The sequence below is a fragment of the Panicum virgatum genome, chromosome 9K (assembly GCF_016808335.1).
Source record: "Panicum virgatum strain AP13 chromosome 9K, P.virgatum_v5, whole genome shotgun sequence".
In the NCBI taxonomy this organism is placed as follows: Eukaryota; Viridiplantae; Streptophyta; class Magnoliopsida; order Poales; family Poaceae; genus Panicum; species Panicum virgatum.
In genome coordinates, this window is record NC_053144.1 from 63,682,616 (window position 1) to 63,709,813 (window position 27,198).

The 27,198-nt window shown below is 48.3% G+C and overlaps 5 protein-coding genes across 6 annotated transcripts; 3 read left to right on the forward strand and 2 right to left on the reverse strand.

Moving 5' to 3' along the window:
- Positions 1–2,015: 2,015 nt before the first annotated feature.
- Positions 2,016–4,763, forward strand: LOC120646925 (54S ribosomal protein L51, mitochondrial-like). Of its 2 annotated transcripts, none has more exons than XM_039923459.1 (3): positions 2,016–2,293; positions 3,149–3,225; positions 4,307–4,763. In XM_039923459.1, exons 1-3 carry the CDS (start codon positions 2,214–2,216, stop codon positions 4,477–4,479), a joined length of 330 nt encoding a protein of 109 aa, XP_039779393.1. In that variant the 5' UTR covers positions 2,016–2,213; the 3' UTR covers positions 4,480–4,763. The 2 variants fall into 2 exon arrangements, with proteins under 2 accessions (XP_039779393.1, XP_039779392.1); XM_039923458.1 differs by having other exon boundaries at positions 2,020–2,293; positions 3,149–3,255.
- A 695-nt stretch (positions 4,764–5,458) lies between these two features.
- LOC120646926 lies at positions 5,459–8,641 on the forward strand. Its single transcript, XM_039923460.1, has 5 exons — positions 5,459–5,718; positions 5,810–5,948; positions 6,415–7,065; positions 7,161–7,344; positions 7,853–8,641. The coding sequence occupies exons 1-5, from the start codon at positions 5,642–5,644 to the stop codon at positions 7,879–7,881; spliced, it is 1,080 nt and encodes a 359-aa protein (XP_039779394.1). The 5' UTR covers positions 5,459–5,641; the 3' UTR covers positions 7,882–8,641.
- Positions 8,642–9,597: 956 nt separating this feature from the next.
- Positions 9,598–11,752, reverse strand: LOC120646927 (probable E3 ubiquitin-protein ligase RHY1A). The gene is made up of 2 exons (XM_039923461.1): positions 11,436–11,752; positions 9,598–10,448 (listed from the first exon to the last, which is right to left on the reverse strand). Exons 1-2 carry the CDS (start codon positions 11,670–11,672, stop codon positions 9,864–9,866), a joined length of 822 nt encoding a protein of 273 aa, XP_039779395.1. The 5' UTR covers positions 11,673–11,752; the 3' UTR covers positions 9,598–9,863.
- A 721-nt stretch (positions 11,753–12,473) lies between these two features.
- LOC120646928 (BTB/POZ domain-containing protein SR1IP1-like) lies at positions 12,474–15,522 on the forward strand. The gene is made up of 5 exons (XM_039923462.1): positions 12,474–12,770; positions 13,060–13,129; positions 13,237–13,839; positions 13,926–14,474; positions 14,617–15,522. Exons 1-5 carry the CDS (start codon positions 12,724–12,726, stop codon positions 15,181–15,183), a joined length of 1,836 nt encoding a protein of 611 aa, XP_039779396.1. The 5' UTR covers positions 12,474–12,723; the 3' UTR covers positions 15,184–15,522.
- Positions 15,523–22,396: 6,874 nt separating this feature from the next.
- On the reverse strand, positions 22,397–26,705 carry LOC120646929 (CASP-like protein 16). The gene is made up of 3 exons (XM_039923463.1): positions 25,803–26,705; positions 23,372–23,504; positions 22,397–23,035 (listed from the first exon to the last, which is right to left on the reverse strand). The coding sequence occupies exons 1-3, from the start codon at positions 26,021–26,023 to the stop codon at positions 22,823–22,825; spliced, it is 567 nt and encodes a 188-aa protein (XP_039779397.1). The 5' UTR covers positions 26,024–26,705; the 3' UTR covers positions 22,397–22,822.
- Between the last annotated feature and the right edge of the window lie 493 nt (positions 26,706–27,198).

Sequence of the window (27,198 nt, forward strand, 5' to 3'; positions counted from 1 at the left end):
TACTTCAAAGCTTCACGCAACATATCATATGTAGAATTCCAACGGTGGGGAACATCTAGAACTAGCCCTGACTTGCCTCTGAGACCTAATGTCTGAACGACTGAGTTGAATGTTTGCAGCCGTGAAGGTGTAGAGGTGGCAACCTTGATAATGTCCCTTATCCTTTTATCATTTGGAATGACTTGCAGTCCTGCTTGAACCATTATATTGAGCACATGAGCAGCACATCTGAGATGTAGATGTTCACCTTCAAAGAACATCTGTGGACCTAGAGCAGCACGCAAGTCTCTGATTGCTCTATTGTTCACACTTGCATTGTCTAGAGTCACTGAGAACACGCGATCAACCAAACCCCACTCCATTAAGCAAGCAGTGATCCCATCTTGCACAGCAAATGAGTTATGGGGGTAAGAGATCTACTTAAATGCAATGATCTTCTTCTAGAGCTCAAACTCTTCATCGATGTAATGGGCTGTAACTCCAAGATACCCCAAGTTTTGGTTAGACGACCATAAATCAGCTGTTAAACTGACATGAGACTTCGACTTTGTGATCTTATCTTGTAGCTGCAATTTCTCTTCTTCATACAATATCATACAATCTGCACGTACTGTTTGTCGACCGACGCAATGGAATGAAGGTTGACAATAGTTTATCATCTCTTTCCAAGTAGGATCATCTGCTTTTCGAAATGCAACCTCACCATAGAGAAAATACTTTGCAATGAGTCCTCTGAATACCACAGGATCGAATACAGAATTCTCTGTACCGGGCGTGTTCTTCAAAGATGCCAAGAATCTATCCCTGTCCTCTTGAGGGATATGATGGCAATGGTATCCAATATGCCTGTTCAAATGAGTTGTTCCTTTCCCTGACACAGAAAATAACTGAAGCTTACAATACTTGAAGACAGCCTTCTCCACTCCATCAATAAATTCCGTGTCAACATATGCCCAAACTTTATCTCTCTTTTTCCCTGACCTGCCTGACTGATCTGTGGATATAGCATCCTCAACCTCTGCTGCTGCGGTTGCTGATGAAACTCTTTTCATAATACCAGACACTGTAAAAGAGATAGCATTGTTGGATATTATTATACAGCTAGCAATGAGTAATATGAAACAACAGGTAGTGGCTATGAAGAAAAAAATTCTGCAGGTCACTGGTAGTATGTAATAAAAGCACAAATTCTAGATTTGATAAAGCTAGCAGTCCACTGGTAGTTCGTGGTACCCAAGTACAAATTAATTATTTCCAAGTGGAACTGAATTTGGCACTTAATAGCTACTGGACAGAAATATTAAACAATAAGAACTCAGGTTATATGCTCACAGAATCGAGTGGATCAAGAGCAGCAGACGGACCTCCAATCCAATCGAGCAAATTAAATCGCCGGAATCGAGTGGATCAACAGACATACGACCCCGTATCAGCACTAAACTATCCCACGCCCCTAACCTGATACACGGAGCAGCGAATCCCCAAATCAAACGCACCGCAACACCAATGCGTGGAGAAATGGGGGCCAGAGGAGACGGGCAGGCGTCATCACCTAGAGTTGGCGAACGGCGGAGGAGCGGCGAAAGGCTGGACCTTTGGGCGGATCCGACGGCGCCACCTCTCCTCTCCTCAGCCGCGGCAGCGGGTGATGCGGGAGCAGCCGCGGTGGTAGGTGCCGACGACGGGGGTGAGGAGAAGCGTGGCGGAGGAGGTCCGGTGACCTTGTCGGGGATGGCGGCGGAGACCCGCCGGGAGGGACGACGACGCACGTGCAGCGTAGGATCTGTTCAGGATCCTCCCGTCTCCCGTCGCCGCCCGACCCAACCTCCCTCGGCCCATGTAGTATACGGCGAAGGGCACGATCCGTTTAGGATCCTCGAGCCGATCCTTGATCATCGACTCGGGCATGTCTACAGCCCAGCTCTTTCACGGAACAATCCAATACAAACTCGATCCTGTGTACATGTTTTCGGCCTGTAAAAAATTTGTAAATGCAGGCCCACGAATTTGGAGGCCCTTCCGGCCCTTGGATTCACACGATCCGTTCCCAGGCCTACTTGGGCTAAACCCTAACGAAGAAGCGCCGCCGGTCTCGTCTCCACCTCCAACCCCTCGTCGGACGCCGTTTCGTCGATCCCTTCCTTCTCTCCCACCGCGAGATTGGCCTCCCATCCCTTGTCCTCGTTCGGTTTGATCCCTGGGGCGGCAGCAGGATGGCGCTGAGGGGGGTATGGCAGCTGCAGAAGCTTGTGGTGAACTACTGCGACTGGGGAGGGAGCAGCAGGGGGATCAGGTATGATATAGTTTGGTTCCTCACTCCGGTAATAGTAGTAGTAGTAGTAGTGTCACTACGCCATGGTGTTTAGGTTGCTTTCCCTGTTCTGTAGCAAAAATTATTGGAGATCCGGCTAATTCATGTTCTTCGATGCGGGAATTGGCTGGGTAATCAGTCGATTGTGGCGAAGAATGCGCTTCGTTTCAGACTAGTGTGGAGTGTATGTAGTTATGATTTGGAACCAAAGGGAACTATCGTGTTGCTTTTTTAGCTTTTATAGGGAAAATTCCTGTGCAGGCATTTCATTTCTAGACGGAAATTTGTTGTGGGACTAGCTGTACCTCAGGGAAGAAGTTAAGGGACGCCTATTTAGTTGAGATTTAGACCAAGTAGAGGCTAATGATTGGGATTTGTCTCATTAAATTCTTGCATTCTACTTAGGCCTTGTTTAGATGCATAAAGTTTTGGGTGTAAAGCACTGTACCACTTTCGTTTGTATTTGGTAATTATTGTCCCGCCATGGGTTAACTAGGCTCAAAAGATTCGTCTTGCAAATTATAGACAAACTGTGTAATTAATTATTTTGTATAGCTACATTTAATACTTCATACATGCGTTAATTTTATAATTCGATGTGACGGGGAATCTTGTAAAATTTTGGAATTTTGAAGGGAACTAAACAAGGCCTTAATTTTGCGTTCAACATAATTTTGCTCGAGCTATGTATTGCTTTCCTAGTAGAGCAGTACGCTGTAGTTTACTGGCAGTTGTATGGTGCTTCAGATTAAACGTGGTGCTGGTTTTAGTACTTTTTGTTACTGGATATCAATGTGTGAATTGCTCCTCAACAACTAACACTTTTTATGATTGCAGAGCATTCATGGAGGCACATCTTCCAGCCTTTAAGGAAAAGAACCCACACTTAGAAGTGGTGACTGAGCTTGTCCGAGGTCAACACCCTAACTTGAAAGGAATTTACAGTAAGATCTTTTTTTTTGCTTTGTCCATTCTCCACTGTAACATTGTTTGTGAATTCTGCGGAACTGAATTTCTATTAGGGATAACACATCTGATAGTGGCATTAGATATCTGGATTGGTATTGAGGAGACGCTCGCTGTAGGTTAACCTACCATGTTCAGTTGTAAATTGTACAGCGTGTCCATTTGTTGGTCTGTCCCTGTTCTCTCTGGTCAGGCTTGAATACTTGCTTGGAATACAACATGCCTGGTTGTGAACATATCTCGGTTTGGATATATCATTTTAACATAAACCCTCCATTGAAATTGTGCACATTTTATGAGCCTCATCCAACTGTGGGAGGATGGATGATCACACCCATCTTAGATTGGATGGAATAGGGCCATCTAGCAAGTGTTGTTGGATGGGAGAGATGTCAACGAATTCCGTGGATTGATACAGATTCTTGTAATGTCTTTCTTTTCTGTTAAATGGGTTGATCCTATAAATGAGGACATGACATGCACTACAACAACAACAACAACATAGCCTTTTTTCCCAAGCAAGTTGGGGTAGGCTAGAGATGAAACCCGAAAGAAATAAGTTCAAGGTTCATGCACATTGATAGCTAGTCTCCGATGTAGCGCGTCGCTAAGAGGGTTACGCCCCAACGAGTTTCTTGTAGGTTTCATATCCATTAGAGTGGCATTTTTTATGCTGGTTTGCCAAAACCTAACGCAACCCTCCTCCTTTACCCGGGCTTGGGACCGGCTATGTTGAGACGACTCAGGAGAGAGAGTCTTCCAGTCAGCATAGGCGGAGTTAGGACATGACATGCACTAAGCATGCAAAATCCTGTGGGATCGAATTGGTATTTTCCACTAGTAAAATAAATTATTAACAGATGGATAGTCCTAGGCTGAGGATATTCCTCAAACAAAGCTATCCTATACGGCTATACCTTTTCTTTTCTTGTCGCCTTGTCTTTGTCATTTCCATGGCTACCTTGGTTTTGGTTTTCTCAGGAAACGAATGATTTTTTTAATTTTCTAACTAGCGTTGTCATTGTGCAGAAAACCATAACGAGCGAGTGGTCTGCGTAAGAAATTTACCACCTGAGGAAATACTGTTGCAAGCCACCAGGTTAAGGAACTCTCTGGGCAGGAAAGTGGTGAAGCTGCGAACCAGACACGTCACGAAACGCCACAGTGTTCAGGGAACATGGACGACGGACCTGAAGATGTGAGCTGAGCTGTCAGGCAGGCTGTTCCGGTGTTCCTGATGGTGTGATTTTTTTTAAAAAAAAATCTCAGTTGACGTGTTTGCTCTCTGTTTGTTCCTAGTGCAATCTGCTAATAACATGTACACTTGGGATTTTCTTGTTAGTGCCAGCTTGTCACTCATCAGATATCAGTCGGGTGATATCTGTCTCGTGATGCTTTCAGCACACAAGAATTTGAGATCTGTTGAACACGGAAAAATCTGCTGTGGCATGACCAAAAGTTTTTAATCACTGGGTGGATGTGGAAATGATGGATGCCTGAAACTGTCATCAGGTTCAGCTATACAATATGCTGACAGTCCGCCAGTCAAACCTTCATCAGGTTTCAGCTATACAATATGCTGACGATCTGCCAGGCAATCTTCGTGCATTGGGTGAGTTCGCGCCCGTGACGCTGCTGATGTAAACAATTGAACTAGAAGATATGCCCTCTGACCAGCGACTACCGACGCGGTAGGCACCAGCAGAACGGCAGCGCCAGGCCGCCATAGTTGAAGCCGTCAACACGGGGAGAAGCCGCCGCGACGAGCCGCCCGCGCTCTCCCAGCATCTGACAGCAGCCTCCACCCGGCGACCAGCGTCGCTTACCATAACCAATTAACCAGCGTGGCCTGCTGGGCATAGGGCATAGGCTGCCCATAAATGAATAAACATTCCCTAACGGGAGATTAAAATGAATAAACAGGCGAGCTAAGCAGCAGCAATCCCCGCCTCGAACAGCTGAGAACTAAGCAGAATACACACGCATTTCCGATGGCAACAGCTTGACAGTATAGTCTCAATCTGATTATCTGATGGAACAGTCGTGTGTGGCATCCCACACGGCAGCGGAATAGCCACGTTCCCAGCACGGCAGCGCAAGCGCGGCCGCGGCGTTCCCACGCGCCCGCCGCCCGCCAGCCCACGGCCCCCGGCGAAGCGCGACGCAATAATAGGCAGCCACCAGCCGGGCACCAGGAAGGAAATAGCGGCGAGCAAAAGCGGGCGGAAAAGTAAAGAGAGCCAGGCTCGCGCCGTTCCCCCACCGCGCCACCCACCCACCAGTTGGAAATCCTGAATCCGATCCCTCTCTTTCTCTCTCGAGAGGAGTCGAGCGAGGCTCTCGGTTCCGATCCGGCAAGCGGGTATGGCGACGTCGTTCGACCGCTGGGAGAAGGACCCCTTCTTCCTCGCCGCGGAGGAGGTCCAGGAATCCGCCGACCGGTGCGTCGCGCCTTTTATTTTCCCCATTTCGGGTTGCGTTGCATTCTCGCGGATCTGGTGCTGATGCCTCGCGGTTTTGGTGTCTGCGCAGGATGGAATCGGTGTACAGGATATGGGTACAGGAGAGGAGCGGGGGCGATCCGGAGGCGGCGGGCGTTACCGGAGGAGGGCCTACGGCCGCCGAGCTTCGCCGCGAGCTGCACACGGCGCTCGGCACCGCCAAGTGGCAGGTGAATTGGTTGCTCTTGCTCCCGCCGTTCATTTCGCAGTTATCCTGTTCCGGGTTCAGATTGCGGTAGTTCCTTGCTAAATTCGTGAGCAACATAATCGGTCTATCCTAGACCTTCAGATGTCATACTGCTAGCTTTCAAAAGGGATGTGATACTGCTCCTCAAAAGTTCCCTTGCTTAAACGATTAATGGCCATTGAGCGTGGCAAATAGTTTGATTCATTTCTTGTGCTTATGAGTTGCTGAATTAGCAAAACTATTTAGGAACCACATTTACGTTAATGCATAGACGATAACACTACAACAGCCCTTTGATGGATATATTATCCGTCCATTTTATGCCAGGGGCCAAACCCAGTGGGTCATTATAAAATAAAATATGTGTAATTATAATACGAAAATTTGAAGATTGCTGCTTGAAATATCTTGGATTTAATAGCTCATTTCTTGATCTATCCTTTTTTTAGCTTGATGAACTGGAGCGTGCAATCAGATCGAACGACCGGGTTGTTTCGGCAGGAAAAGATACAAGAGCTAGGCATGATGACTTCGTTACAGCGATTGGCTATCGAATATTAGAGGTTGAGAAGAACTTGAAAGAATCCAATGTTGCAGAGGGGAGGGCGCCGTTGAGCTGGGTTCATTTGGATGAGGATGAGCGCAATGACCTTGCGGCTTTCCTATCTGCAGGCCCTTTTCAACAGAAAGATAAAGTGGTCACAACTTCGGCTGGTGATATTGAAGTGGGCAGCAACACAACAAGGATGAAAAATGATATATCAACTGACAGCTCCAAGGATTCAGCTGGTTCCACCGATTTGATTTCAGGGAGAGCAAAAGAGGATTTGCATTGTGGGCATAGAAGAGCAGCTAGTGCCAGTGCTGATATAAGATCATGGAGCATGTTGATTCCGAATGAATGTGAAGAAGGTTTGGAACAATCATCTGATGGCCCACACAAAGTGCCTTTGCTCAAGATAGTGAAAACAGGTGCATTAACGAGTGCCTTGCAATCTAAGCCTAGAACAAAGTGCAAAAATGGATCTGTGAGATGGGCAGGTGTGAACCAAAAAGACGTCGAAGAGGCTATCCCCCTTAGTACTTCTCAGTTGACTCAGGTAATTGATCTTACCTGAATGATGCAAAGATGCTTCGTTCTGTAGCTCTCTCTTTGGTTATACCTTAGTGCTCTAACCTTTGTATTGCTATTCAGGGATTAGATGGATGCTTTGAAAGGAACAGGAGTTGCTTAAGTACTTGTGATGAGGGTACATACAATAAGAAACTTTATGGTTGGCTTGGAGCCCTTCATAGACAGCTTCAAAGATCTCATTATCAAATTCGATATGGGCGCCCTGTTCAACTGATCTTTTTAGCACTTGCTGCTCTTGTGATATGTAAGTCCGTTTGTCCTATTCTTTTTTTAAGAAAAAATGATTCTTTGTCAAGTTGACAGAAATAAAGGCTACTATCAGTTCAATTAAAAAAAATTGTAGATGCTCTAGTAACTATACCAGTTAGCGTCCTGTTCAAGTGCTATAAATTTGTTCATTCCAATATCTGAATATATATGTTTGTTACTTGACCAGAGCCTTTGGTGAATAATTCTTTACAGAAATGTGGCAATTTGTTTTTGTTTCATATTTCTTACTTGCTCATGTATTTTATCACTTAGTGTGATTGTGTATACTAACTTACTAAGTACTGACAACATAAGGTGTAGCTTTTTACTTTGTCTTTTCTACACACATTAGCCTTACATCCTTATTAAATCCTTGTTACCAAATTTGTGTTTTGTATGTTGACCCGACCCATTTCTTGTTGCTTGCTGTCTTTACTGTTGCGCAAGAGTAACTTTGCATTTTACCTATTTTATATATATTTACTATTTCTTTTACTTTGCAGTTGTGTGCATATTGAGGACAATTTGGTGACTATTTTTATTGGGTCACAATTGGATTTCTAGCCTCATAAGATCAGCAGCTTGTATGGTACATTCATTGGCTGTTAAGTAACTTATGGCCAATAGGAGCTTGAGGCATGCACATGTGGGCATTTAGCAACCATGGCAGACTGTTATGATGATCAAGGTTGAAAACCATGTAGCGTGCTCTGGTTGGAGCAACTTATCTTGTCACATCTTCAGGGCAGCCTGTTTCATCCGTGGAAAAACCTCTCCTGGGCAGTCGGCTTCATCCTTGGATATGCACTGCTCGATGCCTGGCATGCTTGATGATGCACCTCCACAACTCAATCCTCCTGGGTGATCAGTTGGCGCCTATGTAATGGTCCGATATAAATTACTGGTCCACTGGACTGGTGATCATGCTGCTAGCAACAGAATTGCAGGTCTTGCTTCATGCATCAATGCCACTGCTTTACTGCCTGACTTGGAAGGGTGGTGATTTTTTGTGGGAGTTGCCATCTGAACTGTAGTTTGTTTCATAGGGCATAGGTTCTGATGAGAAATGTAAAAGATACCCAAAATAACTGTATGGTACTGCTTGTATTTTGCCCCCTTACAACAGAATTAGGAACCTGGCAGCTCCCAGCACCTATTCAGCCTTTGCAGAGTTGTAATAAGGTGCCAGCTTGTTTTGATCTTGTAGAAACTGCACGATACTGCTAAATTCAGGGAAGGGTGACAATTTTACAGAAAACATTACTAATATCTTTGGACCAACTAATTTTGTACTCCAAAGTTTTGTTACGACGGAAGGCATAATTAGCTTTTGCAGCAACTAGTTCTACTGCTGGTATTTGTAGCTCAGTAGGCATTCTTGCTCGTTTGTTGAACAAACACTAAATTCGCTGTCGCAGACTCGTTTTCAAGAGAAATCAAGAGATTCGAATCTCCCTCTGCTTGTGCTGTAGCTCAACTGGTCTGGCAGCTCTCGACAGTTACTATTGGCGACGGGCTACCCCTCCTCGCACCGACCTACCTCCTCACTTTTAGACAGCGCGCTCCAACCGCCGACGTGTTCACGAGACCACATGCTCACCGACATGAGGGAACTGATCCAGGCACCGCTCTACTGTTCAATGGAATGCTAACTTATGTTGTTTAGTTGGTGAAAAAGTTTGGATTTTGGTACTGTAGCACATTTCGTTGTTAGCCCATTCTCAGTGGAAGTTTCATGAACACGATTACCTAGAGTGACACGTCATCTAAAACTGTTTGAAACTAGGATGAAACACCCCTCCTTCAATGTATAGTTTCACCTATTGTTGTTTTCTAGGTTACATGCAAGACACAACATGTCTAGGTAACCGTGTACACAGAGTTTCATCACCATGAAACTCATTTCACCGCTCTCTTCATTAATACGCTGCCACATCATCAAAAATGCTGACATGGCAGCCTATTTAGTGCCCATAAAACTCCCACTGAGAATGACCTTATTTGACAAATAATGTTCAATCATAAATTAATTAGATTTAAAAAATTCATCTCGTGCTAATCAATTAGACTATGTAATTGGTTATTTTTTTCAACTACATTTAACGCTCCATACATGTGTCCGAACATTCGATGTGATGGGTAATGTAGAAATTTTTTTAGAAACTAAACAGGGCATGCATACGTTAATTCATGTTCCTCGATCCCAGCAAGATGCATGTCATACAAACGAAAATGCAAACACAGAACATCATCACGAGTAGAAGGTCATTTGATTTGATTCCTCACAAGATACACAGGAAAGAGTGCTTCCTAAGCTATACTTCTATCAGCTTCCATTCACACGCAATATTTAAGCCTCTTTAGGGCCGGCACAACAAAAGATATTCAGCGTACTACACATGAAATTTAACAGGCTGTCATCGCACACCAGATAACAGGCACCATGACAACAGCGAAATATAACAATGCATCTTCGTGCTGGTTATAATCCTATTCAGAACCAAGGGCTTGTCATCAGGATTGTGATCGAATATTCGTGCGGCAGTATGGGCAATCTGCACATTTACGCACCCATGGCTCCAAACATGTCGAGTGGAACCTGTGACCACAGCGCAGCTTTATCAGCTCATCTCCATCATAGAATCCATCAAGGCAAATGGAACACTCCGGCGAGGGCTCCCTGTTGTCATCTTTACTAGTCTCAAAAATCTCAATCTGCAGCCGCAGGAAAGCTGCCTTGCTAAGTCCGGATAACCTGTGTAAGTTAGAGGAACTGATGGTTGGCCTTTCCTCATCTGATTCACTGCTTGGGTGGAACGATGATGAGTTGGGTCCATTTGGCTGATGCCGTGTTTCCCTGTTTCTGAAGTCAATGATTCTAAACACATCGCTAGCTGAAAATTCATCTAACGAGATAGATGGCCTGGAGGCGGATGAACCGAGAGAAATGCCTCTTAGTCTCTCCAGGACACGTGCTTGCGCTTGCAGTACAGCACCTGGAAGACGTTCATTTGTCCTGAACATCAGCCTATCAAGTCTGTTCCTCCGAGCAGCAGAATCCCCAATGTTATTATTGTCTAGGTATGATAAGATCTGGTCCTGTAGAGAGCGAGAGAGAAACATTATCATTCGATGTAGCAACACAAACAATAAAACTATTTCTTAAATGAAGTTGGTTAGATAACCAAAGAGAAATGGGTTGCATGGCCATGCTTTAAAGCTTCCCTTAGAAATATCTGATAATCCAATTTACACGGCAGAGAAATCAAAAAGTTACTTGGTAGATTAAATGTGCACAGAACCTTAGAATTCTAGTGCCAGGATAGAATATAGTTCTATATATACATTGCAAACTAGCACATGGCTGGGTGAGGCAATTGTATATTCACCGCGATGCAAGAGAAATGTCATGACAAGACATAACCATTTCATAGATCAAGCCTTGCAAAAAAAAATGCTGAGGATGTTACCTAAGAAAACTGAAGAGTGCTTATTTCCACAAAGTATATGTACAGCTAACAATGCAATGGTGCAGATCAAGACCATAAGCAATGAAGCAAACCACTTCTACTACATGGTGCATACACCAATACAATGAGTTAGGCTCATTTCAATTCTTCTACAGCATGGTGGTGCCAGTGGGATCATGAAAAGCCAAACCAAAATGATTCCGGATCTCATATAGGATTACTATTCCATATGTTCACCAATTGGAGCAAATTTAACCACAGTAATAATCATGAGCTAGGCTCAAGGCTCATTTCAATTCTTCTACAGCATGGTGGTGCCAGTGGGATCATGAAAAGCCAAACCAAAACGATTCCGAATCTCATAAATGATTACCATTCTATATTCATATTCACGTTAAAAAAAGGATCACTATTCCATATGTTCACCAATATGGGTAAATTTAATAACCACAGTAATTATCAAGAGGAATTGCGCGCAAGCCAAAATCTGAACCCTAATCATCCCGACGAATTCTACAAGCCAACGCCGGGGATGCACGGATCCAACCACGACACAAGCGACACGACAACAATCAAGAGGAAGGGGAGAGGAGGCGAGGTCGGTGAGGCTCCTCACGGTGTACGACCCGCGGCGGCGCGGCGGCGGGGCCCCGGTGTGCAGGTGCTGCCGCACGTCCCCGGCGGCGTCGAGCTGTCGTCGCGGGCGGCACCCGCGGCGCCTCCTCCGGGCGGCGAGGCCGTGCGGGTCCCGGAGCGCGTCGGCGTGCGGATCCGGCTCCGGGTCGGGGTCGGCGGCGAGGCGCGCCCCGCGGGCGGCGCGGCGCGCGGTGAAGAGCTCGGAGGCGCTCGTCATGGGCCGTGCGGATGAGGCGGGGGCCGTGGCAGCGCGGCGAACAGAGATTGGTTGGTGGGTTGGATTAAGTTTCCCGTGGCCTTTTTTTTAGGGTTAGTTGGATCCATGGTACTACAATTTCTTGAAATTGGATTTTATGTTGAAATCCATATCATTGAGTGGCATGATTTTCAACATGAAACCCAAATTCACGGAGTTGTGGTGGCATGAATCGAATTTTCCCTTTTTTTAATGCAGCTGCTTGCTTGTTTTGGGGCAGGGCAAGTGGGGAGGAGGAGACGAGTGGAGGAAGGTGCGAGGAGGCCGCGTGTGACGGAGGACGACGGAGGCCGGTGGACTGGACGGCGACGAGGCGACGGGTGCCCGCGCCGGATCGGAAATTTCATGGATTGGACGTTTCGTCGTCGTCAGTCAGTGTGGTCAGTCATGGCCGTTGATGCTTCAAGGGGACGGCTAGACCGCGACGAGACCGCAAGCAGAGAATATCTTCCGTTCAGAGATGGGCCGTTCGGCGCCTGCCCATGGGCCGTAAGCCCGCGTCGTATGGTCCCTAAACTGATCTCATCGCCTTGTAGGAGGGCCCAAGTCGGGTGCTGGGCCGAGGCGCCAGGCCTGAGGTTGCCCAAAAAAAAGTTGCCTGCTGCCACACGTCAGTCAAAGTGAAGCACGGCTCGGCGCCTCCCGCACAAGAACTCAAGAAGAGTCGACGGCGAGAAAAGGCAAATATGGGTTGCAGCTAAATGCCAAAGGAAACAAACAACCCGCCGGATCGGTCGGGTTCGGCGGCCGCATTTATCCACCCACGGCCGCTGCGCGATGGTGGCGCGCGCCAGCGTGTGGCCTCCGGCGGCCGAGGCCAGTGGCGGGCAGCCGCGGCGCCATCCGGAGCCCGGCGGCTGGCGCACCTGCGTCACTCGCTCCGCGCTGCCGCGATTCCCTCGTGACGTCGACGCCGCCCCGGGATGGGAAGGTGAGGAGGAGGAGAATATGGGGGGTGGAGCGGGAGAGGTGAACGGCGGGCAGGCACGGTGACTCTGCCGAGGGTTGCGGGATGGAGAACCCGTTCGACAACCCGGCGATGAAGAGAACCAGCGACTGGTACCCTCCACCTCCTCCTCCTCCCTTGCTGCTTCTCCTCGCTTTCTCTGCTTTTCCATTTGGCATGTGTTGCGCATTTGATTCGGTGTATGTTCATGTTCAAATTTGAATTGTTGGTGTATATGAATCGTCTGTAACCGGCGCGGACAACCTGTTCAAATTGCTTTAGACTGAATGAAGCAGCAGTTTTCGCCAAGCAATATGTGATCTGCACTTCTGATCTTGTTCATCTTCAGACTGAAAATGAAGTTTGTGAATTTGAAGCTCTTGTTTTGGTTCATTGTTGCAGGATCCTTTCACAGGAATTCCCGAGCGATATCACCATCCAGGTTGGGGAGGCGACCTTCAACTTGCACAAGGTAACCTGAACCACAGCGCTCCCGTTTCTGTTCTTGGCTGGGATCTTATTACAGAGGAAGGTTTCGGTCCTGAGTCCTGACAACAAGTGGCGCGGGCGCTGCTGCAGCTCCGGTTGGCCTCGAGGTGCGGCTACATACGGAAGCAGGTGTCCGGGATCAATGGCTCCAAGGTCACCCACATCGACATCACGGGCATGCCAGGCGGCGCCCGGGCGTTCGAGCTCGTCACCAAGTTCTGCTACGGCGAGAGCCTCGAGATCACGGAGGACAACGTCGCGATGCTGCGGTGCGCCGCGGAGCACCTGGACATGACCGACGAGAGCAAGGGCGTGAGCCTGGTGGGCAGGACGGAGGCCTACCTGGAGGCCGTGGCGCTGACGAGCCTCGCCGGCGCGGTCGCGGTGCTCCGCAGGTCCGAGGAGCTCATCCCGGTGGCCGAGGAGGTGGACCTCGTCGGCCGGAGCATCGACGCCATCGCGCACATCACCTGCAGCGACAGCCGGTTCACCATGTCGCTGGGCAGCACGGCCGGCAGCTACAACGGCGTGAACGTGTGGAAGGCCGCCGACGACTGGTGGGCCGACGAGCTGACCTCGCTGCGGATTGACACGTTCCAGAGAGTCCTGATTGCGATGAAGGCGAGGGGGCTCAAGGGCGTTGCTTTGGGCACGCTGATCATGCTCTATGCCCAGAAGTCTCTGCGAAGACTGGTGAGATCTGAAGTTTTACACATTCACAAAGGCATCGGATCGGACATTGCTCCTGCATTCATCTGACATTGTTGAGCTTGTTGCAGAACATGCACGGGAGGGACAAGAAGAAGATGGACCCGAGGCAGGAGCACGAGAAGCGGGTGGTCCTTGAAACGATCGTGAGCCTGCTGCCCAAGGAGAAGAACACCATTTCCGTGAGCTTCCTGTCGATGCTGCTGCGAGCGGCGCTCCACCTGGACACGACGCTGGCCTGCCGGCTCGACCTCGAGAAACGGATGGCCGCGCAGCTCGGGCAGGCCGTGCTCAACGACCTCCTGATCCCGTCCTCCTCGCCCGAGGCCGACGGCACCACGTTCGACGTCGACGCCGTCCAGAGGATCCTGGCCGGGTACCTGGAACACGAGGGCGAAGCGGCCCGGCTGGACTACAGCACGGACGATGACTTCGTTTCGACGGCGTCGCCGCTCAACGACGTCGGCATGGTCGGCAAGCTCATGGTGGCCTACCTGGCCGAGATCGCCTCGGACGTGAACCTGCCCGTCGACAAGTTCACCGACCTCGCCGAGATGATCCCGGCACGCGCCAGGTTTAACGAGGATGGCATGTACCGCGCCATCGACATCTACTTGAAGGTAAAGAATTTCAGATCATAAATTCAAATTTTACTGCCTTGTTGATCGTGGTTTGTTCCTCAACAAGATGATGCTTACTGATTACTAGTAGTTCAGACTTCAAACAACGATCATGTTCATAATGGAGTAAGGATTCGTGCAGGCGCATCCGCATCTGAGCGAGGCCGAGAGGAAGAAGGTGTGCAAGGCCATGGACTGCCAGCGGCTGTCGCGCGAGGCGTGCGCGCACGCGGCGCAGAACGACCGGCTGCCGGTGCAGACGGTGGTGCAGGTCCTCTACCACGAGCAGCGGCGCCTGGGCGAGGCCCCCGCACACCCGCCCAGCCGCGCGTCGTCGTTCTCCGGCGGCGAGTCCCCGGCCCCGTCGCTGCCCTACAAGCCGACGCGGAGCCTCATGGGACGGCACGCCCGGGGCGGCGCGGCGCAGGACGAGGTGTCGCAGCTGCAGCGGGAGAACGAGGAGCTCAAGATCGAGCTGATGAGGCTGAGGATGCGCCTGAGGGACCCGTCGGCGCTCCCTCCGGCCGGCGGCGCTCCGCTGCCCGCGGGGCGGCGCCCGCCGCCGAGGAAGCCCGGCGGCGGCGGGTTCATGAACAACGTGTCCAAGAAGCTCGGGCGGCTCAACCCGTTCATGCGGCATGACGCCATGGATGGAGGCAAGGTGCGCACGAAGCCGCCAAAGGATCGGAGGCACTCGATCGGCTGGTGAGGTGGCTCGTCCTAATGGCCGCCGGCTGCTTCCCATCTTGGACCATGACGGCAATTTCGCCGGAACATGCAGTGCGACTCACGGATCAAATGGCTTTGAGTTGTGACTAGATACAGGTAAGCAAGTTACCATGTCACGGAGCATGGATTTAGTGGGCTGTAAATAATGGGTTGTACTGTTCCTAAATCTTACAGTGTAACTTCTGTGTAGAAATTTTGAGCTCTGCTAGTACAATGGTAGCACTTGTTACTTTCTTACTAATGAAAGCGCCTGGTGTGGCCGGAATTATTTTCGCTGTACAAAAGCTCGTACAAGCGTACAAAAAAAAAGTTTTGTTCCCACAAATTCCCACAATAGATGATGCCCCAGCAGAAGAAGACGCCCGGGAAACCGCGGTGTTAAAGTCTCTCTTGTCGGCCCATTATGATCATGTTTATCTGGCCAGGAGTGCACCCGCGGCTCGTGACAGGGGACAGGTGACGAACGACATTTTGATCATGACATGGCTTTTGGCTTCAGTGCACTTGCACAGCGTCAGTACATGTTGACAGCACAGAACAAACAATAAAGCACAAGACAGAAGCAACATGTTGCAATCTGCCTGTAACACCTGCCTCGCGGACGGTCCGCTCGGAGCCGGCGGACGGTCCGCCAGGCAACGCCCAGATAATTATCTGTATGATCGTGGGACCAGCCTGTCATTCATCCTCTTCCTCCTCACTTCGTCCAGAGCCGAGCAGAGCCCGAGCGCTCGCGCCGTCGTCGTTCCCTCCCGTCGATCTCCCTCCCATGGCCACCAAACCCCGATTCCTCGCGCGGGAACCTTCCTCGGCACCTCCTCCACCTTCCCCAACCCCTAGACCGGCTTCTTACGGCCGGAATCATCTCCCGCCACCGCCGGACACCATTGGAGGTGTTTGAAGCTTGCTCCACCGTCGATCCGCCTCTCCGGTCGTCCTCTGCTCGAACCGACCGCGGGAATGGATTCGTGGTGAGTTCCTTGTGCTTTCCGATCTTTTTTCCCTTTCGTGGTGTGTCGCCGGCTGTGGCAGCCCCGCCTAAATTAATCCGGCTTAAGTGCGCTAATCATCACCGAAACGGCAACCAGAGTTAACACGCACTTAAAACGGAGTAATCTAGCAATGCTGTCGGGTAAAATCCCGATTAAACCACTTGAAACAGGATCGACAAAGCAGTTCAGAGAATACAACATTCCGCAAATTTTATTATGCAGAGTATGAAACTGAATTATTATTACAAACCGAGTTTGAATTTATAAAAGTATAATAGAGTTCAAGAGTGACGGAAAACGAACGATAGTCTAGCGACGATAGAAGACGTCATGATGAAGCCCGTACATGACGTCAGCCACACCCTTAGATGTACCACCTGAAAAACAAAGCCACAAGCAAGGCTGAGTATACTAATACTCAGCAATGCTTACCCGACTAAGGGTATACTTAGCCCTTTATTTAGACATGCAAGGCTTTTGGCTTGAGGGGTTTGTTTTGCCGAAAAGCAGTAAAGAGTAGATCTTTAATTTCGGGTTTTAGTTTCCAAATTCTAGTTCAATTAACCATTCTAGGTGAGCATCTATCCAATAGCATACATGGTGGGAAACAAATATCTTTCATCATCCAACCAACCATTTTCATCATCATCATCATCTTTCACTTTTTACTCTATGTGGCAAAAGGGTTAAGCAGTCCCAAACCGTGAGAAGCGGACGATTCGAATCGAATTTATTAACCTGGCCAGGCAGACCTAACACACACGCATGGGGGTCGACGTCTCGCTTCGCCCACGCGATTTTTCCCCTTTCTTTCCGGGTTGTGGATCAGGGTCACCCACTTCGAGTACAAGAATACACGCCACCGTACGTCGGGTCGTGAGCCTTCTTGCACCTGCATGTGGCCGCATGAGAACAACGTTCAAAGAGGGTGACAGTAAAGTCCACTCGCCGGGCCGATCAGGTACTTAAGCTTACCGATTACCATATTTCTTGGTATGTGATTAGTACGTTCAAAAGCTTAACCACCACTACCACACACTGCGGCCTTATCTATTTTTACTAAACAGACGGTGTATCACAAGTACCACAACCCCGCTCGTGAGCCTTATAGTTGCAGTATGTAGTAAACATTCAACTCCTATAATTCTCGCGAGTGACAGGAAATCACTCGACTTCTACCGAACCATTAGCCTAGCCATCTAGCGACTTACACATACTAGTGTTCAAGCATAGGTACCTAGGATTATGCAGCTAAGGTTCCAAGCAACTCCTGTAAACTTAAATGCGCAAGTAGACAGAAATAATAATAAGTTGCATAAATTTAAAATAGATAGGACATGCTCCGGGGCTTGCCTGGGATTAACACTAGGTTAGTGTTAGTTAGAGGATAAGTGCTCGGCGAGCATCTTCTTTCGGTCATGCACATCGGGATCCGTCCATCCATCTTCTAGCTGTGTCCATCATTCACCGTCTTTTGGCTCGGCTTCAACGTCACATCCTTCACGTGGTTCATCTATCGTACCTAAATGAAATGCAGCAATGCATATGTATGAATGCACAGTTTCGAGTTGCTCAACAATGTAGATGTTATTATTTTTCGTTCACGATAAAGTTGTAGTCCAACATGATGTGAGTTTGGATGTGAAACTTCTTAATTAACATCTCCTGGGCAGTCATTTATAGAGTAGTAATTTTATCTATACTAACTCATAAAAGAGATGGGTGTGCCGTTCTTCTTTTATAGAAAGCAGAGAAACATTTCTACCCACAAATAATTCCCCGGGCTAGGGAATGTAAATGCTGGTAATGAAATTTGACCAGTAGGTTAGATTCCTTAAGATGAGCTTGTGGTAAAGTTTTCATAATTTATTGAGCTATACAGCAAGCATAGGAATCTAGATTCCTTTCCTAGGCATTTATCTAACTACAAATCTATAGAGTAAACTACTTAGTTTCAGTGGCTCAAATTTTACAAGCATGATCATGTTCTGAAAACCAAGCTCTAGTAAAAATATGAGATTTTTCTAATGAAGGAAATTAGGGTTTTTGCTTTACAAAGTTTATTCATGAATAACTCAAAAGGAGTAGTTATACATTACTAAAAATTCCCAAAAATTTTATGTAGCATGTAGAAACAAAGTTAAGGCTATTGTAAAAAATTTAGCTCAATAAAACTAGTATAGGACCCTGTGTATTTAATTCTATTTAACATAGGCATAAACCATGATCTAATGAAACCTATAGCTAGATTTCTCAAAATTTCCTCACATTTTTACAGCAATCTATTAATCTAGGGTGTAGCACACTTTCCAAAAATCAGCTAAATATAGTGGGTAGAACTTGAGATACATACAAAGGTGGATAAAACTAATATTTAATATAGAGATAAAACTATTGGTCAAATGCAAAAGTGGATGTAACAAAAGTTGTAGGTTTTGATCTAAGGATTCCAAAACATTTTAGTTTGCATTTTTATCATTTTTTTAAGATTTTATATGGGATTTACAAGTTTGCTGTTTTTGAAAACAAAAGAAAAAGAAAACAAACTCTTGCATCTAGGCCCCTGGAAGTTTTGGTTCTTCTAATTGGAGGTCCCTGGCGGGTCTGGACAGAACAGAGGACCGACGGCGGTCGGGTTTCCGGCGTGTTTGCTCGCCGGCGGCAAGGGAGATGTGGGGGAAAAGGGAGAGGGCGTCGAGGCGCACCTATGGGTGGTCTCGGGGCTCTAGGAAGTGCTCGGAGGCGGCGGTTCGACGGAGCAGGGCGGCCGGCGGTGGTGGAGCTCCGCGGCGGCGGCGCTCTGGTGAAGGAGGGGCAGCGAAGATTGGTTGGAAAGCTTCGGGGGTGAGGTGGGAGACCGATTTCGAGGGCTATCTCGGGCGGAAGAGGGTTGGGGAGTGGAGCTCCACGGCGAGCTGCTCGCGGCGGCGCTAATGGCGGCCATGGGCGGCTCTGGACGTGAGGGAAGCAGGGGTTTGGGGCTCTAGGGAGTGAGGGAGCGAGGGGAGGAGAAGCAAAATTGAAATCGAGTTCGACGGTTGGCTAAAGCGGCCAGGGAGAGCGACGGCGAGGCGACGACCGTCGACGACGGCGTGGGCGGCGTGGCGCGTCATCGGGCATCGGGGACACGCGTCGTGTGAAGGAGGTGCCAGAACGGAGTGGTTTTGGGCGAAACCAGGGGCGCGCGAGGTGGAGTGGATGGGGGCGCGGCGCGTGGCCGACAGCACCGGCGTGTGGCGGCGAACGGCGTCACGACGGGAAAACAGAGAAGGGAGATGGAGGTGATGGCAAAGTCGTAAATAACTCGAAGTTCCAAAACTTCATTTTGTAAACTCAGTTTTTCTCCATTTTCTTTACCTCAAATGAAAAATTTTTGAGTACCAAACTTGCTCAAAATTTCGAGATCTACAACTTTCGTTTTAGGCACTTTTTTATTTGAGGCTTCGTTTGAAAGATAAAATTTGAAACTTGAGTATATTTGAAAATGTACTATACACTCCGAAATTCAAATTTTTCTTCACTTTTTGTATAGCAACTTTAAAATATTTGAACACAAAAGTTATTTTATTTTCAAAACCCTACAACTTTGGTTTTGGACAAAAGTTCGTTTGAGCTATACTTTGGAAAGTGTTTTCAAACCTACTTAACTAATGTTTGAAATTTAAACCTCTCATTTGTTTGAAAATTGAATTAAACACAAGATTCTTGGGGCACCAATATAGCACTACTTACGGGTACAATTTGATCCAATAAGCCTCATGACAATTTGAGCATGAAATATTACAATCATATTATGAGATAGTCTTATATACACACACATATATACACATGCACAAACACACAAACACATAAACATATATACATACATACCTACACATACATTATTTCAAGGCTTCCTGTTTAATGATGCATGATGACAGATTTAATTTCTCCTGAATAATATTTTAAAAACCTGGGCCATCACACCGGCGCCGGTGAACGGCCGTCGCCGTCGCCACCGCACTTGCTGCCGCCTGCGTCGCGGGGCAGAAGTTATGTATCGCGGACGGTCCGCCTGGGAGGCGCGGACAGTCCGCCGGTCAGATTAGGTTTTGTCCAGAGATGATGTTGTCTCTGGTGGTTTAGCATAATTGACTGCGGACAGTCCGCTATAGGGGAGCGGACGGTCCGCCGTTGAAACTTGAAGTTTGTCCAGAAACGATATCTCTGGTGGGGTGCGCTGGATTGAACTGCGGACGGTCCGCCACTTGGGTGCGGACAGTCCGCAGTAGAGATTAGAGATTGTTCCAGAGACGTTGTTGTCTCTGGTGGGTTGGCGTAGGTGTACTGCGGACGGTCCGATAAGGGTGAGCGAACAGTCCGCCGTATAGATTGAAGTTGTCCAGAGCGGTACCCGGTTCTGGTGGGTCGGTAGAATGGTACGGCGGGCGGTCCGCCACTTGGGCGCAGACGGTGCGCAGGGCATTCCAGTTGTAGTAATACAGTTACGTCATTGAGCTGCACTCATTTATTTCATATGCATACGTGTAGCATCCGCAGCTGAGGGCGCCGTATTTGAGGTGATTGCGGCACCGCAGGAGCAGCCGGCGCAAGCCCAAGAGGAGAGGTGTGAGCACCCGGCCCAAGGCCCGTCTGACCCCAGCTCTGTGCAGCAGCCCGAAGGCAAGCCCCGGTGCATATCCTATTAATTTAAATTATGACACCTAGATGTGTATTTATTACTTGTGCATTATGTTTAGGAGTTGTTTGAAACCCTAGTTGCATGAACCCTATGTTCCCTTGAGTTGTACTAGTATGTATAGGACGGTAGAAAGGCTATGCTAGATAGGGTTCGGTAGAAGTCGAGTAATCCTTGGTTACTCGCGAGATATAGGATAGTTTATGTTTCCAGATATGAGTTACTAAATATGGATGAAAGTCTTGGAATGAAAGAAAGAATAGAATCTGAGACCGGGCGGGAGAAGTGTAGTTCCGCCTGTGTCGGTTAAGGACCGAGCCGTTGTTGGCCCTGCTGATCATGTTTGAACTGTACTAACCGCATGCCGGGAGTAGGAGGTAGTCGAAACCGGTAAGCCTTGTACTGCCTCACTTCGGAAGTACAGAACTGCATCACCACCCCGTAGGGCGAGTCGAGTAGTCGCGGAGAAACGGGTTGCATATGTTTACTTTTGGTGGTCTCACGTTGAGCTCGGCTGACTATATGAAGGTGGGGTGGTTCTGTAGTTCGAGACGGGGAGGGGAATGGTTGGTGCGTGTGGTCCGACGGGGCATACGCGTGCCGTGTTTGTTAGGTCCACCTTGCAAGGTTAAATCGAATCGATTCGCCGTCAGTCGCTCTCGGATATGAGCACCTTGGTCACTGCGTCGCAGCGTAGTGTTGTGATGGAAAAATGGTTATATCCAAATTGATGAACATATGAATTGTTATTTATTGTTCCACTATGTTTGCTCTAGATTTGGTTATGCAAATATTAGATTATGTTAATTTATATAGAACTTGGGCTAAAATAAGAAAAGTGAGGAATTACTTTAGTCGCTGTTTTCTGCAAAATAACCACCAGCCAAAAGCCTTGCATGTCTAGATATGTGGGCTATGTTATACCCACTGGTCGGGTAAGCCTTGCTGAGTATTAGTATACTCAGGGTTTGTTGCCACAATTATTTCAGAACACGCAGACGTAGACTTCTGTCCCTGCTGCGTCAAGTTCATCCGTCGGGATGCCGAGGGATGGGAGGTTGTGGAGCCAGACGTTTAGATAGGGATCTCCCTAGGTCACACTTTTGGTAGTTGTAGGCCCCTTTCCTCTAAGTTGAACTAGGATTTCCGTAATACAAAGTTTGTAAATTATGTATTTATCTACACTTGGTTTGTAAAAACTTAAGGTAAAGTCTTATGTATTTTTGTTGTATTTTTAATTATGTGTCGTGTTTGTACCATCTGCGCCCACCTTCACGTGGGACTATCGGTGATGTTTCGATCGAGACGTGGATTGAGAAAGGATCGTCAAATTAAGCCGTTAAGTTAATGAGCCCGATGTGTTCAAATGACGGTCATTACGCTTAATTAGAGTTTTAATTTGGCGGTTCCGTCACACTGCCATGAAAAGAGAGAAACCTCCTTTCAAAAAAAAAAGAAAAAGAAGAGAGAAACCCCACACAGGATGACAGAATGGCAGTCGAGCATGCCAACAGTCGATGGAAGGACCTCAACTCAAGGATTTCAAATTTTCAATGCTTCTTTGCAAATATCAGAGCAACCGCAATAGAACTTAAAACCTTGGCAATGAATCACGACGATTTCCTCAGCACCATTAGCTCTCTATATGGAATATACATGGTTCAGGGGTCATCAGGATTCAGGACACAGAAACTCTATCAGTTCCAAGCATTCTGCAGAGGCGTAAGTACTCGTAGAACTGCAAGGCTCCACAGCAATGCATTTGCTTCCCTATTTTCTTTGTACAGGTTAAACTAGATATGCCGGAGCTCAAAGCCGTAGCCTCCTCATGCGGGTACTTCAGCTTCCGGTTCTAATACTACTATTAGCTGGGCCACTCTCTCCAGTTGTCGCTAAAACCACAGTTGGGGTGCTCGAACTGCTCCAAAATCAGGCTCTATCCTCATTTACTATCCTGCTGCTACGACGCGATATGCGAATGCGGTCGACCAAAAGTTCAGCACAAAGGATGGTGCGAGAGAAAACGAACACATGAATGCCATCGATACTGCAGTCTGAAAACTAGAACAGTGGTTCTCCGAGCACATTAGCAGATCCTGGGCGATCAAGACGGTGATTCCTGCTGCAGCGCATGCTCCAGAGAAGATTACTCCACATGCGATCTGCAATCACAAAACTGTAGTCATGGGAACAGAATACAGAAAACCAAAAGACAAATGTACTCCCTATCTCATACAACCAAATCTGCAGTTCAGGAGAGGCAATTTCATTCGACCGAATAACCCGACAGCTTATTTGCTTTATTTGTGATACACAATTAATATTCTACATATGCACACCACTGTATTCTTAATTAAAAGAATGCCGGAATGATCCCAGTTATATGGTAATTTTGTCTGTCTTGGGTAGTTCTTTGAGAAATTGTTCAAAAGCACTTATCTGTAAACCTTACAAAATTTTATAAGAATCACGTAGAGCAAGGACAATGTTTCACGTACCAAATCTCCAATGGCAAAGAAAGCAACAAGCCGACGGTTTCGTAAACAGCGTTTGACAAGCAGTGCGTATATGTCCACAATGGCTACTGACAGGCTCCAAACACATTGCAAAATAGCTGCTGCAATAAGGTAGCTGGTCAAAAAAAGTAACTCATCAGTTTGTTACACGCAAAACTAAACCAAATTTAATGGGGGCAAAGGCTAGAAGTTGACGAGAGTAGGGCCGGGGTTAATAGGAAGTTAGAGCTGTGGAGACGCACGTTAGAGTCGAAAGGGTTCAGACTTAGTAGGACCAAGACCGAGTACATGATGTGCGATTTCAGCGCGACTAGGCATGAGGGGGAGACGTTAGTCTAGATGAGCAAGTGTTGGTCCAGAATGATACTTTTCGATATTTAGGATCGGTGCTACAAAAGGATGGCGACATTGATGAAGATGTTAGGCATAAAATTTCAGCTAGCTGGTTGAAATGGCGGCAAGCTTCTGGCATCCTTTGTGACAAGAGGGTGCCACAAAAGCTAAAAGGCAAATTCTATAGGACAGCAATTCGTCCGGCGATGTTATACGGTGCTGAATGTTGGCCTACAAAAAGGCGACATGTCCAGCAACTGAGTGTAGCAGAGATACGGATGTTGCGGTGGTTTTGCGGGCACACAAGGAGGGATAGAGTCCGGAACGAAGTTATTCGGGATAGGGTCGGGGTGGCACCAATTGAGGAGAAACTTATCCAGCATCGGCTGAGATGGTTTGGACATGTCCAACGAAGGCCTCCTGAGGCGCCGGTGCGTAATGGGGTTCTTGAGCGGGTCGATAATGTAAAGAGGGGTAGAGGTAGACCTAAACTGACGTGTGATGAGTCGGTTAAGAGAGACCTTAAGGATTGGAATATCTCTAAAGAGATAGCTTTGGATAGGAACGCTTGGAGACTAGCTATTAATGTGCCTGAACTTTGAACTTATTTCTTTCGGGTTTCATCTCTAGCCTACCCCAATTTGCTTGGGGAAAAAAGCTATGTTGTTGTTGTAAAGGCTAGAAGTTGAGGATGCCAAAGAGAAATGCAGAAAAGAGCATACAGAAGACATGAGTTTGCTGCAGCAATCATAGAAAAGAATAACATGCAAAAGAATTGTCATTTTCACCCAAGAGAATACTGACCCTGTTTCTCTACAGTTAACAAAAGTACCCACCCACGCCTAGCACAATCATAGCAAAATAAAAAAAATAATATGCAACGAAATAGAACCATGCATATATCAATTTCTACTGCCTATAATTAACAAATGAGTAACAAAACAGGAGATACTGAATGCCCAACAAACTAGGAAAATATTCCTTTCAGATAAACAAAGGTTTACCTTACTCTTAGCATTCTAAGTTAGTTCAGGTAAAATCACACTGTACTTAATTGTACAGATGATCGGTGTTCCATATTGCAAACCGATCAGCAAGATATTCTTTTTTCGGAATTTCTTCATAAATGACTACGTAATCACTCGAAAGGTTGGGCCGCATCCATAGATTATAGTTTTATAACGGAGTGAGGCAATGAAGTGCCCTGATAAGCCGTGCGTATTACATGAAAAAAAGCTGCTTTCTAAACATTTATGCTGGTAAGCAAGAAAGAAAGGGCTGCTTATGCCCCAGTTGGCCAAAAGAAAAATAAAAAAGAAAGGACATTTACTGGTGCTGCTCGCTAAAAGGAACCAGTAATATTAATATAGTGGTGTTGGTTATATGTTATTGGGATCCCTGAGTTACCCAAGACCCCGTGTTCACTCTAGCCTAGCTCAATGTTATTCAACTCAGCAGTCATACAGTCTATACATAAGTTTGTCAATCTAGATCCAAAACAAGCCCCTCCCATCTCCAGCCTTAGCAGGGACCATATCAGGAAATGGTGGAGAGAACAGATGGGTGTTAAGTACACAACAAACCTTCCTGTATGTTTGTTGAAAATACAGCGCCATACTCGAGCACCGTTTTGCACTAAACTGTTGACCAGTGATTAAGATTCGCTTGTGCACATTTCTTATGTACCAATAAATTGAAAAATAAACTAATTTGCTTGTCCTAAACTCCGTGTACTCTGAACAGAGGGAGCATCCATTTCAGCATTTGAGCCCACTAGCTATAGGAAATTTCGACAAGACATGAAGTCCCAGGAGCTTTAACTCTTCAACAAGACAACAACCAAACCCCAAACCCACCCAACTACCTCAAACTTCAAATGTGAATACCCTTTTACTACCCTCTATAAGGTAGCTAGCTGAGCACCAGAGGAGATCACACGGTTTTCCTTTTTTGTAAACCACCAAATAAACCACGCCAGAGGACAATGCAATTCCAAAATTCTAAACAAGCGACCGGAGAACGAAGCGCGGTAGCAAAAGCGGGACGGAGGAGAAGGCGAGAGCCGGGCGGGAGGGGGTACCAGAAGGCGGTGACGGAGGCGAAGTCGCTGGTGGATGACATGACGGCGAGCGAGACGGCGGCGAGGAGGAACTGCGTGACGCGGAGCGCGAGCCCGCTGGGCGTCCCCGGCATCCCGGGCAGGTCCTTCATCAGCACGCCCTGCGGCTGCTGCTGCTGCGCCGGGTTCGCGGGCGCCGCCGCCACCTCCATCGGGTGCACCACCGGCCGGCTCGCGAACATCTTGCCGGCACCCCGCGCCGCCGCGCCGCGCCTCGTTCGGAACGGCCTCGCTCCCTACCCCCGCGCCGCGCCCCGCGGCGTGCAGGCGAAATGCCCGTTCGCCTCGGCGCGCCCGAGCTCCGGGTCGGTACCGGGTGGGAATCAGGGAATGTCGCCTCCCTGGCTCCCCCCTGCTCTGCTCTGCTCTGGCGGCTTGGCTGACTGGCTGCGCGGTTTGTTTATTCCTCCGCCTACGGCGACGGAAAGAAACGCTAGATTTATGGGGGCGCGGCGCAACCGCCAACCGCGGACGCGGCGTGCTGCGCCGTGGGGCCGGCGGTGGCGGTGAGCCCATGTGGCGCGGCTGCCTGCCTGCCTATAAGCCGAGACCCGAGAGGACCGCAGCCGAGTGCCGAGCCCGCTTCCGGGAACTGGAGCGCAGCGCAGGTCTCCGGCCGAAACTTCGCGGCAAGTTCACGCACGCCGAGAATGGATGCCTTCGCCCCCGACGCAAATCTATCACAGGCACGTAGACGTAGTTTTAGCGAGGAAACTGCCACTGGCACTGCGCCGCTGCCGGGCAAAGGGTTCGGCTCATCGGCCGGCCCGTCCAACGTCCAGGTGTTGGTGTTCCAACAGCAGAACTGGCCCGGCCAATCTGTTGTTCGGTGCCTGTCTCTCGCCGCCGGTAAGAGGGCGATCAGCCTCGAGACTAATCCCGGACACTGGCGAAAGGCGCCAGACCCGGCTGGCTCTCGGCGCTTTTATCTTCTCGCGCGACGCGAACCGAGCCATGACGGCCGCCCAACTTTTGGCCGCCGCCGCGATGGCGATCGCGTTGGGGGGGTATGGGGATCCGATGACGCGCTCGGGGCTCCAGGACGCGGCGCGGTTGACGAACTGACCGGAAGCTAGACTAGATATCGGTTAGGCAGTTTCGGGTCGTGGTCGCGAGCCCAACTGACGAAGGATCCAGTGGACATGTTCCTTCAGGAGATTTCCTTTCCGCACATGGCTTCATCCGATCCAGTGCGCGTAGTGTCGCGATCACGCGGCGCGGGGCGTGTCATCCACTTATCCTCGGATGGCATGACATGAGCCAGTCCCCAGTCGGACGCCTTGACTACTGATCTGGGTGAGCTAACACCAACCAACGTGGTGGGGGCACCAGATTAGAATTTCAGTGCGCAGCTCAG